The sequence below is a fragment of the Amborella trichopoda genome, chromosome 5, assembly GCF_054954075.1.
Source record: "Amborella trichopoda isolate Santa Cruz 75 chromosome 5, AtrichopodaSantaCruz75HAP2 v2.0, whole genome shotgun sequence".
Lineage (NCBI taxonomy): Eukaryota > Viridiplantae > Streptophyta > Magnoliopsida > Amborellales > Amborellaceae > Amborella > Amborella trichopoda.
Window position 1 is genome coordinate 5933924 of NC_142340.1, and position 15982 is coordinate 5949905.

Here is a 15982-nt window from a genome sequence, read left to right on the forward strand (position 1 = left end):
TGACGCGTACACACGTATGAAGGCTCTTTTGAGGCTAGAACCGAGAGGGATCCGGCTAGAATGGGGAGGGAACTGTTAGAACCGGGAGGGAATCAGACAAAACCGGGTGGGAACCGATGGTTCTCCCCTAGAACCGGGCAGTTCCCGGTTTTGTGCTGGAATCGGCACCGGCTGTGCCCAATGGTTTAAAAAGGCTGATCGGTGACCCCGATCGGGCACCTCAAAAACTGATCTGGATCGACGAATTGACGATCCGAATCGGGAATCAGTCAGATTAAAGCTTCAAAAAAATCCGAAAAAATTATTAAAATTCATTACAAATATTGTTTTTTAAGAATTCAATAAGAAATGAGGGCACTCCATTAAGAATTTTCATTTCTTTGCATGAATATGCAAATATTGATATGTTCTTTCCCTGCATGAACTACTATTTACCATTTAATTTACATCACACAAAAGGATAAACATAGAATTATCATGGAATAAGTATATCAACATACATGGACTACAATAAAGCATACAATTAGTAACATACAATCTAAAAATAAAATAACAAACGACGTCGTTTTTCTTCTTGGTCACGCTGATACTATTGATTGAATTCGTTTGACAAGATAATATAATTGTCATACATGCCACGATTTTTTTACAATGATATTCACTTTAATTCTTCACGATAGTACAATTTAACAACATGTGTTTTTTGCGTTCAAAATTTTAAAAATTGAAAATACATTTTTAATGCAAAACTACATTAAAAATATAATACAGTTTTGCATTAGAAATATAATAACATGTATGTTTTTGCATAAATATTCTATCAACATGAAATTTTTTCAACAAAAATTTTAACAATAAAAATTAAAAATATGGTTTAATACCTCATGATCATCAAAACCTGGTCACCATTTTCACATCTTTTCGGAAAATCACGATTTTTCAAAAAAAATCGATCATGTACTTAAAAAAAAAAACAATTCTTCACAGAGCCACCTAGCATCATTCATTCCAACTCAAAAATGCATTAACAACAAATTAAAAAAATACAGTTTTGCATTAAAAATATAGCAACATGCATTTTTTTGCATAAATAATCTATCAACATACAATTTTTTCAACAAAAACTTTAACAATAAAAATTAAAAATATGGTTTAATACCTCATGATAATCAAAACCTTGTCACGATTTTCACATCTTTTAGGAAAATCATCATTTTTCAAAAAATTCGATCATAGATAAAAAAAAAAAAAAAAAAAGGTACAGCAAACTCAAACAATAAAAATTAAAATTATGGTTTAATACCTCATGATAATCAAAACCTTGTCACAATTTTCACATCTTTTCAGAAAATCACAAATTTTCAAAAAATTCTATCATGGATTACAAAAAAAAAAAAATCTGTTTTTCACAGAGCCACATTACATTGGCCATTTCAACTCAAAAATCCACCTCCAAACGAATAAATTACATCCAATTGAGTACATATTTTGATAAACAACACTATAAGGAATCAAAACCCTAAATTATGAATATATTATCATCAATAAATCAAATCAAATCGATTAAATTGAGCAAAAAAAAAGAAAAACTCAGTTCTTTACAGACAACAGTGATTGAATCTAAAAAATGAAGCTCAAATTGAATAAATCAGATCAAATTGAATACATTTGGTTATAAACAAGACTATAACGATTCAAAACCCTAGAAATCTATCGTGAACAATAGATCGAAAGGCGGAAAAAAAAGAAAAAACAACATAATTTTTTTTTTCACAGACATCATTGTGTTCTTCTAAACCTCAGGCTGTAATTGAGTAAATTAAATAAAATTGAATATGGTAAATGGTAAAAGACACGATAAAGATTTAAAACCCTATAAATTTAACTGATTATTTTCAAAATATGGATTGAAATTGATCAAATGGCGGAAAAAAAAAAAAAAACGCAGAGTTCTTACCTGGTTTCGTGAACCCATGGCTTCAATCTCCAAATTAATCTGTTTTTCTCAAAGATAATCACAAATTCATAACAGAAATTTCTAGTGAACACATTTACAATCAATATGCCTCAAACTTTTATCAGATTCATGGCCTATTTGACATGAAACAAAATGAAAAGCAGAAACCCTAAGACCCGCAACTTTTATGATCCAAATATTTGAAATTTTTCCACCATTTAATGCATGAAAAACCTGAAAAAAGCTGCATAATGCCTGAATATTCGATCACATGGCAAAAAAAGAAGAAAAATGATAAAAATAAGGCAAAATTTGAAGAAACCCGTGAAGAACACTGTACAGCCCGTGTTCTTCACGAGACTCGCCGATTCGGTATGATGAATTGGCGATTCACTATACAGAATCGCCCGGTTCTCTATGAAATCGGGCGATTCCGTGTAAAATACCAGAACCGGCATGGACTGTGTCGATTCCCAAGTCGAACTGAGTGAGTCCGTTTCGACTCGGCATTTTTTAAAACACTGGCTATGCCGATTCTCTAGTTGAACCGGGCGAGTCCGTTTCGACTCGCCGATTTTTAAATCATTGGACTCAACAATGAGGCGATGCAAACCCGACTCTTCTCAACGAGTCTTGCTTAAAGGGCATTAAAAAGTTATAAAAAAAAAGGAGAGGAAAAAGGCAAAAGAAGTCATGATGGAAGAAAAGAAGAATGATATAGGTATTAATTAGCAGACAACAACTTGATCTAGCTAAAGATAAGACCGAAATTGATGCTTAACTGGATTATTTTGATATAAAAAAAGTTGAAATTGAATATTTAGATTGAAAAAAATCAAATAGGAGCAACAAAAAGTCAAAATATGCAGAACTCCAACCCTGTGAAAGGCAAATAATCATTAAGATCGACCCCAAAACTAAAAAAAAATGGAAAGCCCTAGAATTTTCTGGTCAGGCTTTAAAACATAGAGATCTGAAGAATGCCGAGAAGGTTTCGATTGAAAATTCAGTTGGACAGTCTCAAATAGGCTTATGAATCTTGAAGAGCCAGCATAATCACCTAGGACACAAACTGGGGCTTAAATACCTTCAAATGAGCTCCGAAAATGAAAGATAATAGACTGTTTTTTTCGGCATATGAGAAGGAAACCGTCGGACTCAGCAAGTTCTTCAAGATTTGTGGTCAGCTGAATCCAACATTAAAACTGGCCGGTTCACATGACAATGAACCAGCCACTTGACAGTAAAGTCCCAAATCTATGGATTCTAGGTAACTCGGGCGAGTCCCGAACCAAATCCCTTGTTTTTTAAGCACCGACAAAGAGAAAAGAAAAAGAAAGAAGTGAAGGAAATGGGGAAGGGGGTTAGGCAGTCAATATAGAAAAAACTTAATCAAAAAATAAAAAAAGCTACACTTTACATATACACACAAAGAGGGATGGATGGGGATGAAAATCAATATTTATGTACAAATAAGCGAGAAAAATGAAATAGAATAATCTATATAACATACATGATCATCATCCCAGCTTTATACAATTATTTGAGATCGACTACAAAAACATCAACAATACAATAAATTTAATGTTGAGAGAAAAAGGTCTCTAGTGAAATACCAGGAGTTTCTTAGAGCTCTGATTCACAAATTGGCCATTGAAGAATATATATTCAAAACCATTAACACATATGGTCATCAACTCTTAGCCATTCCATGAAGTTAGTTCTTCCCGAACCAAAGTATTTCATTCTTCAAACAAAACCCATTTTTCCACAAGAATCAATGAAGAGAGAGAGAGAAGTGATTGGGACAGAGAGATAAAGGATGGGTGGCCACAGCTAGCTTATATGTCGTCTAGGGTCTTTGCATAGAGAGAGACTTTAATGCATATTTGTGGAGAGAGAGAGTGTTCGGGTAGCTTTCACCTCCGTATGAGCCTATTAAATTAAATTTTGATAGAAGTTCACTTCGACAAGCTGGTTTTGGAGGGGTGTTTAGACACTCGCATGGGGACCATGTGGAAGAGATTTGGCAAACTCGGCAGAGATTGAAGCGGCTCTCCAAAGTATGGCTCTCCAAAGTATGCGTAGAATACTTTAACATTTTAGGAATGTCTCATGTATTATTGAGGGTGATTCTTTGAATATAATCAATTGGTATAAGAGAGAGTCTAGATCACCTTGATGTTTAAGATGCAAATTGATTGACACTGCAGACATGTCCAACCAACTCACGGTAACTTTCCAGCATGCGTACCGAGAGGCAAATTCGATGGTTGATGGTCTTGCAAACAGACGAATAGAGATGGATGAGATTCTGATTTCAATGAACTTATTTATCTGATTCTCTTCCTTTTATTCGTTTCTTTTTTTCTCTTTCCACATTGTATATGTATTTTTTCGTTTTCATTAATAAAATAATTATACTCTTGTCAAAAAAAAAAAAAAAATCATATAGGTAGGGGTGAGAATTTTATGAATCGGGATTTGGATTTGAAAATATACATGGGATCCGAATTTGGATCCTGATCCACTTGGATCTAAAATATGTGGATCTAGATCCAAATCCAAAAATCATACATGGAATTTGGATATGATTCAAATAAGAAAACTATACATGAGATCTAGATCAGGTCTTCTAAAAGTTTAAAAAATTTATATATATTATATATAAATTAAAAAATATATACTTATATATAGATATATATATATTTTAAAAAAGAAAATTGTTTCATGCGGGCCGGACCGCATTTCTACAATATACGTTCAAGAGGTATAAATCATCCATTTTAAAGATAGATGCAAATAGGTGGTCCATCTAAAAATAAGTACAACTAACGGTCCAAATAATTTCTTAATATAATTATCATTTTTAGTTTTGATTTTTTTTTTCTCTTCATATTCATGATCTCCTTGCTAAAGATTATATATTGTCTAAAAATTAGAATCACATTATATTTAAAAAATATAATTATTACCAAGCCCGTATTTCTATATTATGCGGGCTGGCAGTATAGAAACTGTATCCTTTTAAAAATCGGACTAGATTGGATTGACCTGTACCCAGATCCAATCTGAATTATTATTTAGATATAAGTTTTGGATCCAAATCCAAATTTTGGATACAAATCTTGGATCCTCCGGAGAGGTACGCATCATGACTTGGAGTCATTGCCACGAGTCTTATAGAGCAAGAACTGCCCACCTTAAGAAAGAAAATCGCAATAATGACATTGCTCTCTCTCTCTCTCTCTTTCTTGCCTATAGGATCTTGTCATTGTTGCCCCTCTTAGGTGGGAATTAGTCGGGTCTAAATTGGCTCAAACGGCAATTTATTTTAGTAGTATAAGGTTGACACCTTATACAAATTTTTTTTTTTATCAAAAAAAAAAAAGTTTACATAAGGCTGCAACTTTTTACTATAGAAGTAAGGTGCGCCTGAAAAATCTAGTAGAAAAGAGTGCTATGAAGTTGTAAAAGCTTATGATCCATCATTTGATATCTAGATGATTCAATACAAGGAAAAAAAAAAAAGTAAATCTTAAAAATAGTGCATCTTGTAAGAAATTATATGTACACTTTCAAGATTACCAAGTATTTATAGGCCTACTTAATTTGCACTTTCAAAAGTTTAAATTTTGTAATTAAGATTGAACATAAATTTATAAATCATCATAAAGCTTCCAATACTAGGACTATTTCTTCCCATAAAAATTAATAGGGCCTTAGATAATATGAGGGTGGGCACCTTATAAAAAATTTCCTCTATATTCCCTCTATTTTAATAAAATAGCCTTCCTAGGAATGAAAAACAAAACATGCAAGATGCCAATATTGTTGACGTACATAATAAAAATAAATAAAAATAAAAAAAAGAAAAAGAAAGAAGCTTGACTTTGACCATATTATTGACTTAGATGGGCAATATATGAACAGCTGGCGTGATTTTGATCCTATTATTCACTTGAGTCGTCACGAAATTCACTTTTGACTTGACTCCTGTTATTGACTTGGATTAGAACCCTTGTATCAAGCCTCACCGTGTACATCGATTTATCGAATATTACGCCCAGGTCCATTCACCGGCCCGCAGTTTTGTTTATTTATATTTTGGGATAGAAACTATCTCAAAATTTTTAGATAGAAAATTTTTTAACCATATAAAATCTCAAATTTTTGGAGAGAGAAATTATCTCAAAATATTTAAAGAGGAACTATATCAAAAGTTAAAGTTTAAGACAATTTTCTCTCTTAAAATATTGAGTTTATCTCTCTAAAAAATTTTAAGTAGTTTTTTTCTTTAAAATTTGGCATAGTTTCTCTCTATAAAATTTTGATAAAATTTTTATAATGGGAAATGTTTTTATTTGTATTGTTGCATACTGAATATGTGTAACGTAATTTTCACATAAAAATATTTTGCAAGAAAATATATCATGCTTACCAAATATGTCCTAAATAGTGTAAACCCAAGTTACGCAAATAGATGACCCAAATGGGAGATTTTGTATAACCGGGGTAATATCTACAAGCTATCAAAATGGTCATTTATCAATAACTAGGTTTTGGCATAATCAGGATTTACATAACCATGTTATTATCCAAAGTATGATTTTGTTTACCTAGGATCCAAACGAGCCCACAAGTGGCTTTTAATATTTACTTATGCGTCGTGAATCCACTAATAGAACCGCATCAATAGATTGAGCTAGGTGCTGCTCCATCAACAAAGAATATGTTTAGCAGAAAAAAGGTCTTTAATGATGGATTTTATTGCTTTTGGCTTAATTCATATTGAACCACTACAACCAAGGCGTAAGATTCTGAAAAATATGGACTTATATTGAATGCGATTCTGAAAAATATGGACTTATATTTAATGCCCAGTACTATTTCAACTATGTACATATGTTTCCCATATATTGAATTACATGTGCTTCGATACATATTGACTGCTTGATATATCTTCTCAGAGCTGCCCAAATGAACTAGCGAGTATCCCCATTACTAATAATGAAGTTTGTAGAGTACGAGTCAGTATCCGAGCATGAGCTAAAGATCCAACATGATGATAACGACACCCTTAGAGAGCCCACACAAATCAATACACTCGCAAGTAGACTTACTTGTGGGACAAGATTTCGATACTATCAAAAAACTATGTGATTACTTAGTTGACTATGTTATATATCAAAATTTTGTTATGAAGTATTTAAAAAATGATAAAAAACGGGTTATTGCATTATGTGATGGAGAAAGCTGTAGCTGGCATGTGCAATGCTCAATGGTCAGATCCACGAAAACTTTAGGGTGAGAAAATCGATGAATAGGCACACTTGTGAAGAACTAATGGATAGGCTTATCAGCCAATGGCACAAACCCAATGGGTGGCAAAAAGGATTAGAGCTCAACTAAATGACTAGATAAGTCTCACACCTAAAGATTTTGCAAATTATGTTTAGCACAATTGCGGTGCTCCATTATCTTACTTGATATTCTTTCTTTTATATATCCACACGTATATCTTCAAGAGTATGTGAACAATTATATGATTTACTATTGTCAAAACAACATATTTAGGTGGTTTTTGAGGTGCAACTTGCTTTTATGATAGAAAAAATATACAAAGAGACTTTATTTTTAGTACAAGAATGTCACAATCCTTCATGTCTATCATATTTTTAAATTTGATGGTTGTAAGAGTATCACTGACTAGACTCAAAGTTCAAATATAAATAAAATCTTGAACTCCTTGACAACTCCAATTCCAATTTGATATATAATGACTAATAATAATTGCGACCTCGCTGTAACAAAGACAAATAGTGTCATAGTATATGATGTCTTTGTACTATATGCCTTTATAGTAAGAAAAAGTTTATATAAGATGCTAGCCTCATACAATAAAATTAAGGTGCACCTCAAGAATCCACCCAAAAATGTTGATTGGATGTTGAAAAACCTCACAATTGATCATCTTGGCTACAAGAAGTCATAAAAATAGTGCAGCACGTAACATATTATCTAGATTGTCTATTTTCAAAAATTTTGAGCATTTATAGATTTTTCTATTTAACCTTTCTTGGTGCTATAAATTCTATAATTGGATATTTTAATAGATTTTTAGGCCATTGTATGTACTTATTGCACCCGAACTGCATCTTTTAGCAAGATTTAGAGGTGCACCTTATTTTGATTAATTTATATTTCAGACCTTATATAAACCACATCCTTTTTTATAGCATAGGTTGATGTCTCATGTAAACTTTTGGGAAAGTATATAAAGAGACTGTTTAGTTTTGGTACAAGATGGTCACAATTAATTTTTTTTTTAATTCATGATCTCTATTTTAGAGATTACATGTCCTTAAAAATTAAGTCTTAAAATCCATCTCCAAAATAAATTTATAAAGATGTCCACATTTCTACATATGCGGGCTTGGCCGCATAGAAACCGGGTCCTATCTAAAAAGTGCCAAGATTATATACTATTGTGGGTCAATTTCGTCTATTTTACTCTCCCGGATAAATCTTTATCCTGTAGTTTTAAAACTCAAGAATCCAAAGAGGTAACCTCCTCAACCTAGTAGCAATCACACCAAAAAAAATTGACATCCACCTTGTGATGGGCCTTATGCATGGAATGCAGAGAGAGAGAGAGAGAGAGAGAGAGAGAGAGAGAGAGAGAGAGAGAGAGAGAGAGGTGGGCCTTATGCATGGAATGCAAAGAGACATCGGTCAACTTACGCGGTCCAGCAAGGAACACGAAAAACACCCAAAGTCTAAAAGTCTTAAAATGTAGGTAGAGATGGGCCTTATGCATGGAATGCAAAGAGACATCGGTCAACTTACGCGGTCCAGCAAGGAACACGAAAAACACCCAAAGTCTAAAAGTCTTAAAATGTAGGTTCCATATACTTAAAAAACTCGATCAAGTATTACAAAACATTCGATCACGGATAAAAAAAAAAAAAAAAAAAAAAAAATTCCGTTCTTCACAGAGCCATTTTACATAAGCGATTTTAACTCAAAAATCCACCTCTAAGTGAATAAATTACATCCAATTGAGTATGTTTTCTGATAAACAACAATATAAGGAATCAAAACCCTAAATTTTTAACACATTATTTCTTATATATCATGAAAACAAAATCAAAAGGCGGAAAAAAAAAAAAAAAAAACAGCGGAATTTTGGTTCCGCAGACATCTCAGTGTTCATCTCAAATTTTATGCTGTAATTAACCAGATTACGTAAAATTGAAAATTTTAAATCATACTAGACACAAAAAAGATTAAAAACCCTAATTATTGAACTCATTATGTTCAAAATATGCCGTGAAATAAATCAAATGGCAGAAAAAAAAAAAACCCAAACTTCTTACCTGATTTTGTGAACCGAAGCCTTCAATCTCCAAAAAACTCTGTTTTTCTCAACGATTATCACAAATTAGTAACAAAAAGTTTTGATTCACAGCTTTACGATCAAAATGCCTACAAATTTTGAAAGATTCATGCCCTATTTGGCATGAAACTTTCAGAAAAGGCGGAAACCCTAAAAAAGCAAGTTTCGTGATCCAAAAACACCAAATTTTTCAACCATTTAATCTTTGAAAAAGCTGTTTACAGCCTGCAAATTAGATCACATGCCAAAAAAACAAGAAAAATGATCAAAAAATGAAAAATTTCAAAGAATCCCGTGAAGAACACTGTGCAACCCCTGTTCTTCACGGACTCGCCGATTTCGCACGGTTCTCTCTAGAACCTGACGATTTCCGATTTTTTAGCCGATACAATCCCCTTTTTGCGATTTCCGAGTCGAACCGGACTCGGCATTTTTTAAAACACTGCTCTAGACTATTAGATGGGAAATTAGGAAGTTATGTACTTCACCTGGCTCAAAGTCTAAAAAGCATTTATTGAGACCCCAAATTATTGTTTTTCTTCGATGGTAGCGGTTAATTTGACTTTTTTGTATTAAAAGTAAATAGTCTTATATTAATACAATCCCACAGCTAAAACGCCACATTTCTTAATTTCTTGTGAGCTTGCAAATTCCCCCCACACCCCTTCCCTCCCTCTCTCACCTGTCTAATGTGCGTGTCTATATGCATTGGATAGTCCAGTATACACTCATTGAGTTGCAAAAGTGCAAGGGATTTGAGACCTATGCCATGTTTTGTAATTTTGTTTTTTATTTGGGGTAGATTTTGTCCATTCAGCTTTCTGCCTGTTATAAATAAGTAAAGTGCCATACCACATTTTATTGCTATCATCATTCAAAGAAGAACTCTTAGCAAAAGAATAACTGTTTGCCTCAGTTACGAGGAATTTGGTATTAGATTTGTTGAACCAACCAGTTTTGGCCGGTTCTCTTATAGATTTAGCCGGTTTTATTAGATAACATGACATAACTGGCCCGACTTAATTTTTTTATTTTTGCTTTAATTTTTTCAAATTGCCGTTCCATTAAATCAAATCGAAAATCTAGATGGATGATCCAGGTCGCCGATCTAATTTTTGAAACCTTCGAAAATCTAGATGGGTGATCCAAGTCCCCGAACTAATTTAATTTTTGAAACCTTTGTTGAAATGAGTTAGTTGGGATATGAAGTGTTAGATACACGAGGCGGCATCTACTTATAAAAGCATATTGGGCTCCTTCCCATAATATAGGAATCGTTTTGATAAACAAATAGGCCAAAATGCTCCTTTTCTTTCAAGGACATTTAGGTCATTTTACTTTATTATAAATTATTCTTTTAGTTGCCCCTTTTAAGGAGTAGGTATGTAGTAAATTTCATGTCAAAATAACTTACACAAATAATAATAATAATATTGTGTTTGATATTTTCACTAAAGCTTTCAAGCTGTCCACTTAGATAGGATGATTGAGAATGGTAGTTTGCTTCATATGTGCGTGGTACCAGTTATATAGTGTTCCCAAACAAAATATGGGGTGATACATTTTTAAAATAATTAAATGTAAATAATTAATAATTATATATCATATAAAATTACAAAATATTTAGGAATATGCACGACTATGAAAATTTACTAAGAAAATAAAATTTAAAACTCCTTATTAAAGTTCTAAATTTCATAAGACTTGTTGGCACTCGGAATGGACATAATTGGATTTAGAACTTGTTTATACATGCTGTAAAATTGGATTTGAGTATTTTCTTTCTCACTAAGAAGAGTATGTGTTTTATTTTTTTCTTTTAGAAGTTAGATAGAAGAGTACATATTCTAATCATTGTGAAAGAGAGAAATATGATAGATTTTGCTCTTTTTATTTTTTTTTGACAAATGTTCAAAACTTTTATTGATGACTAAGTAAAAGAGATTACATCAGAGGAGATCTAAAGTGAAGGCAACGAAACACCTCCCTTAACCAAAGAGTCAGCTAGCGAGTTTGCTTCTCGATAAACATGAGAGAAGAAAAAAGAAAATGGTTCGACCAGATCCATTATTTTCAACCAAAGATTTTGCTCTATTTTTATTTATTTATTTGGCAATATGTTCGTAAACTTTTAGTTTATTCAACCTGAAGAATGAGGAGAACTTCAATTGCTCATCAATTTTCTTTTTTTAAAAAGCATTGATAAATAAGCTAAAAAGTCAGGATCCGGTTTCTATCCGATCAAGCCCGCATACGAAAAAATGTGAGCCTTTTAATAAATCTATTTTTGAGGTGAATTTTAGGACTTCATTTTTAAGAACAAATAATCTCTAACATGGAGATCATGAATATAAAAAAATAAATAATTTTTTATAATTAAAAATAATAGTTCTAGCCAGAAAACATTTGGACCGTTAATTTTCATTATTTTTAAGATGGAACACCGACTTGCATCTATCTTTAAGATGGATGCTTTAAACTTTTTGGACCACATATGTACAGACAGCATGAAATAATTTTCCAAAAAGTAATTACATAACAATTAAATGCATGGACGACGTGGTAGACTTTCTTAGAGGGTTTAAACTCACTTTATGAACTATGTTCAAATCCAGATCAGATCACTTTCATACTTTAAAGGGCAAACAAATCAAATTGATGTGTTTAAAGAAAAAAATAATCAAGTTATTGTGGCGACACAGTTTGTCTCACCACAAAACACTCCAATTAGGTTATCAAAATTCTCCTTTAAAGACAAAGGTTTTCTGAATAAGCCAAAATAGGAAACCCATATAATGATACTATTTACCCTTTGTATAAGGTGGTCACAATTATTCTTGACCTTTGGATGTGAAATTCAGTGGCTATATTTATTTCATTGACCAAACTCAAAGTTCAAAAGAATTTTTCTCGAACTTTGTGACACACCCAAGCTAGCAGATTTCACATGCGATGGTTGTAAGTAATTGAGACCTCCCTGTACCAAAAGTAAATGGTAGCATTGTATACAATCCCGCCAAAAGATCATTATATTACGTAATTTTTGTTTTTTAATAAAAACTTCCATCAATGTTTTGGCCCGAGGGTGGTTACTTGGGTGTGTCCTAATTGACTCATGCAGGTAGTATATATGGCCAAAAAGCCCTAAAAAAAAGAATCATTAAAATAAAAAAAATAAAAATAAATAAAAATGAACAAAAAAAAATAAAATTCCAAATGTGAAAAATATATATTACAAAGATTGATTTACAATTGGAGACATGTTAAAAGAATCCAAAAAAAAAAGAGAAAAATACAAAAATGGGGCATATGACGAGAAAAACTCACAAATCATCGACAAAAACACCCAACTTACATATTAAATACTTATATTTGATTCTACCTTTTGATATAATTTTATAAATTTTTGTTTTTGATTAACCCGAGTTTTACCTCAGTAGTCGGCTCCAAATGGACTTGCCCGAGTTTCGGAGCATGACTTTCATAAAAAGTTTTAAAGTTACCGTTATTATGTTATTTATGTCAATTTTGTGATTGAATATTTCTTCTTTTGAACAGAAACGAAAATAACAAGGTAATAATCTTTGTTTATTAGTTGATCACTAACATTGTGAACTGAAATTCTCCATTCTATATTGAAAATAAAAACAATTGATCATCCTTCCCTACATAATATAAAACCACGCAAAGACAGATGTTTATTTAGCCCTGTTTTTTAAATTCGAATCCGAACATATCATGTCTTTTCCAATGAATAATTTCATGGCACTCTATTTTATTTGACCTCTTCTTTTTTGGTTCCATTTGTTTTATTTAAATTAGAGATTGTATAGGAAAAAGTTTATATAAGGATGCAACCTTATAATGTAGAACTACGGATGCACCTCAAAAATCCATCGAAAACTGTAGTTTTAATGTTGAAAAGCCCTTTGATTGATCATCTTGACATTGAGATGAATGACCATGAAAAATAAAAAGATTTTAAGTCTCAAAAATAGTGTATTTTACAACATATTATCTACACCGTCCATTTTCAAGATTTTCATATGTTTATAGATGGACTTGATTTTAACCATTTTTTAAATTTAAAATTTTGTAATTAGATATAAAAATAGATTTTGAGATAATCTTAAAAATATTTTACATCAAAATTATATACCATGATAAAATTTGAAGGTGCACCTTACTTCTACAGCTATGGATGCATCCGAAACTGCACCCTTACTTTTAATACATGGAGGCTACAATTACTTGTAACTATCCCAAAATTCGAATTTTTTTTTTTTTAAGTTTGAATTGGGTTAATGGAATAAATGTAGCCATCCAATTTTACGTCCAATAGTCAAAATTAATTATGACTACCTTAAACCAAAGATAAATTATACTCACACCTCAAATTTACGCATAGATTGCTACACATGAATAGCTAAACAGGTTGTCACCTATCTTATTGTCACTAAGTTATTTTTTTAATTAGCTAACTCATGCGACATCTAGCCAAAGAGTTGGTTAAAAACCATTCACAAAGTGTTTATTCGATGGAAGAGACGTAATGATAATTGTGAGGAAACGAATTTAGACGAGCAATAATTATTAACAACAAATATAGAACTTGGTCCGCACGATAATCATAATCTTTCTGCATATTATTACATGTAAAAACTTTATAGAATCATGGTGATAGAACCTGAGTAAATGGGGTTGTGCTAAAATTGGAAGGCTATGAAAACTTCAAAATAGCTCATGGCAGACATACATACATAAACGTATAGCGATGCAGTAACATGTAAGAACAAGTAAAACTTGAAAAATGGTTTGTAAGGTTCACATCTCTGTTGGTTTGGTCCCTACCTTGGTGAAGGGTAGAACAGTGAGTCATCCTCAAATTCAATTGCATCACTTGAATTCATTGGCTGTGACCTTGATTGTCTTCTTGAATTTGTCTTGCCTAATCGGGCAAACTCTAGATCCCGGGATCCCTTCAATTCGTTCACAACCTCACTCATTGTAGGTCTCTTTATACCAATTTGTGGGGTGCATGCCATGGCTATCTCTGCAACTTTCCATACAGAATTCATATCATATCCCCCCTGCATCCTTGGGTCAACAACACTTTGGATGTCCCCCTTCACTAGATTGGGAGTTATCCATTGTACAATATGGATTCTTTCCCGAGTTTGCCCATCTATGATTATTGATGGTTGCCCTGATAAAATCTCTAGAAGAACTATCCCAAAGCTATAAACATCACTCTTCTCATTTAGCTTGTTGGTAATGTAGTACCTATCAGATGAGTGGATATTTTCAATCACAAAAGAAAAGAAAATAAATGGCAGGGAAAGTTATGAAAGGTAGTTGTCTTCAGTGGGTTGGTAAGAGAATGGGCTTGAGAAAAACATTACACAATGAGAGAGAATGGAGAAACTCAACATCACAAGGGACAAAATATAAAGAGAGGAAAAAGAAAAAAAGGGCTGCTGTAAATTAATGGATCAGCAACGTTTAGAAATTTGAAGTTTATGAGTGTTCAGTGACATACTCTGGGTCTACATATCCTGGTGTTCCAACAACTGCAGTTGATATGTGAGTATCTACCTCGTTTGGCCAAGCCTTTGATAGCCCAAAGTCTGCCAATTTGGCTTCCATTCTTTCACTTAAGAGGATGTTGGATGTCTTCACATCTCTATGAATTATTGGCGGTTTGCATCCGCAATGCAGATACTCCAATCCTATGATAGAAATCCGGTGATAAATTCATGGAACTAAAATAGATTGTTAAAAAAACTTGCAACCTTTCTATGCATAACCTTGTGCAGCACCCAGAGCTATTTTAAGACGTTGCTCCCAGTTCATGATTCTTGAGCTATTCCCATCTGTAAAGAACAGAAAAACATTTTATATTGCCGGAAATTTTATTTCCCCTCAATATTGTTCACCCATTTTTTACTGAAACATTATTTTTCAAACATCCATTAATTGGCTTTGCTTGGAATTCATCGTTGATTTTTCAACATCTTAATTGATATTGAAACTTTATGAAAGTTCAGGAACCATACTTGACAGAGTCTCTTGCAGATTTCCGTTGCTCATGTATTCATAGATGAGAATCATGTTGTTGCCATCCTCACAAAATCCTAAGAAGGTGGTTAGGTATTATGGTGAACTCTCATCAACAATTCAATCTGCGAAACAATTTAAGGTTTCTCAATTTTCAGATTTCACAAACATCCAAACATTTGAAGACAATCATCTCTTCTATACTAACCTCTGCCATGAACTCCTTGAGTCCTTGGCGCGAACTGTCAGACCGTATTTTTACAGCGACTTGACGACCATCTTTGAGGCATCCATGAAAAACAGTCCCATATCCTCCTCTACCGATGGCATTCTGGAAGTTATTTGTTATACTTACGATCTCTGAGTATGTGAACGCTTGGGAACCGCTCATTGTAGATGAAGATCGTAGCTTTCCCTTGCCCACTGTTGCTGCTTCTGATAAGATGAGTACTAAGGAAGATGTAGTTTTGAGAACAGTCTACATATTGAGACAGGGCTATATAGATAAGTTCTCACAGTTTCGTGAGATACTTCATTTTAAAACTCCTTGTCAAGCTGAAAATTCTATT

At 32.7% G+C, this 15982-nt stretch overlaps 1 protein-coding gene and 1 pseudogene across 45 annotated transcripts in view; both read right to left on the reverse strand.

Annotated features, from left to right (window-relative positions):
• The window catches only part of LOC18443514 (LRR receptor-like serine/threonine-protein kinase IOS1), a 36781-nt gene extending 32884 nt beyond the window's left edge, over positions 1–3897 (reverse strand). For 9 of the 44 annotated variants that reach the window (XR_016055756.1, XM_088867167.1, XM_088867164.1 and 6 more), the window contains exon 1: positions 3574–3822. Coding sequence is in view for 9 of the 44 variants with exons in the window: in XM_088867132.1 (XP_088723258.1) it covers positions 1958–1996; positions 3574–3651 (117 nt within the window). In the remaining 35 variants the exon portion in view is untranslated. Of the gene's footprint in view, positions 1–1957; positions 1997–3044; positions 3352–3573 lie in introns of those variants that run through there. The other 35 variants (XR_016055757.1, XM_088867173.1, XM_088867172.1 and 32 more) reach the window with 10 other exon arrangements.
• Positions 3898–13930: 10033 nt separating this feature from the next.
• LOC105420057 (putative leucine-rich repeat receptor-like protein kinase At2g19210) overlaps positions 13931–15982 on the reverse strand; it is a 35455-nt pseudogene continuing 33403 nt past the window's right edge. Inside the window, exons 11-15 of the transcript XR_016055759.1 lie at positions 15622–15848; positions 15413–15538; positions 15164–15229; positions 14896–15085; positions 13931–14639 (exon numbers count right to left, since the gene is read on the reverse strand). The product of XR_016055759.1 is annotated as a putative leucine-rich repeat receptor-like protein kinase At2g19210 (transcript). The remainder of the gene's footprint in view (positions 14640–14895; positions 15086–15163; positions 15230–15412; positions 15539–15621; positions 15849–15982) is intronic.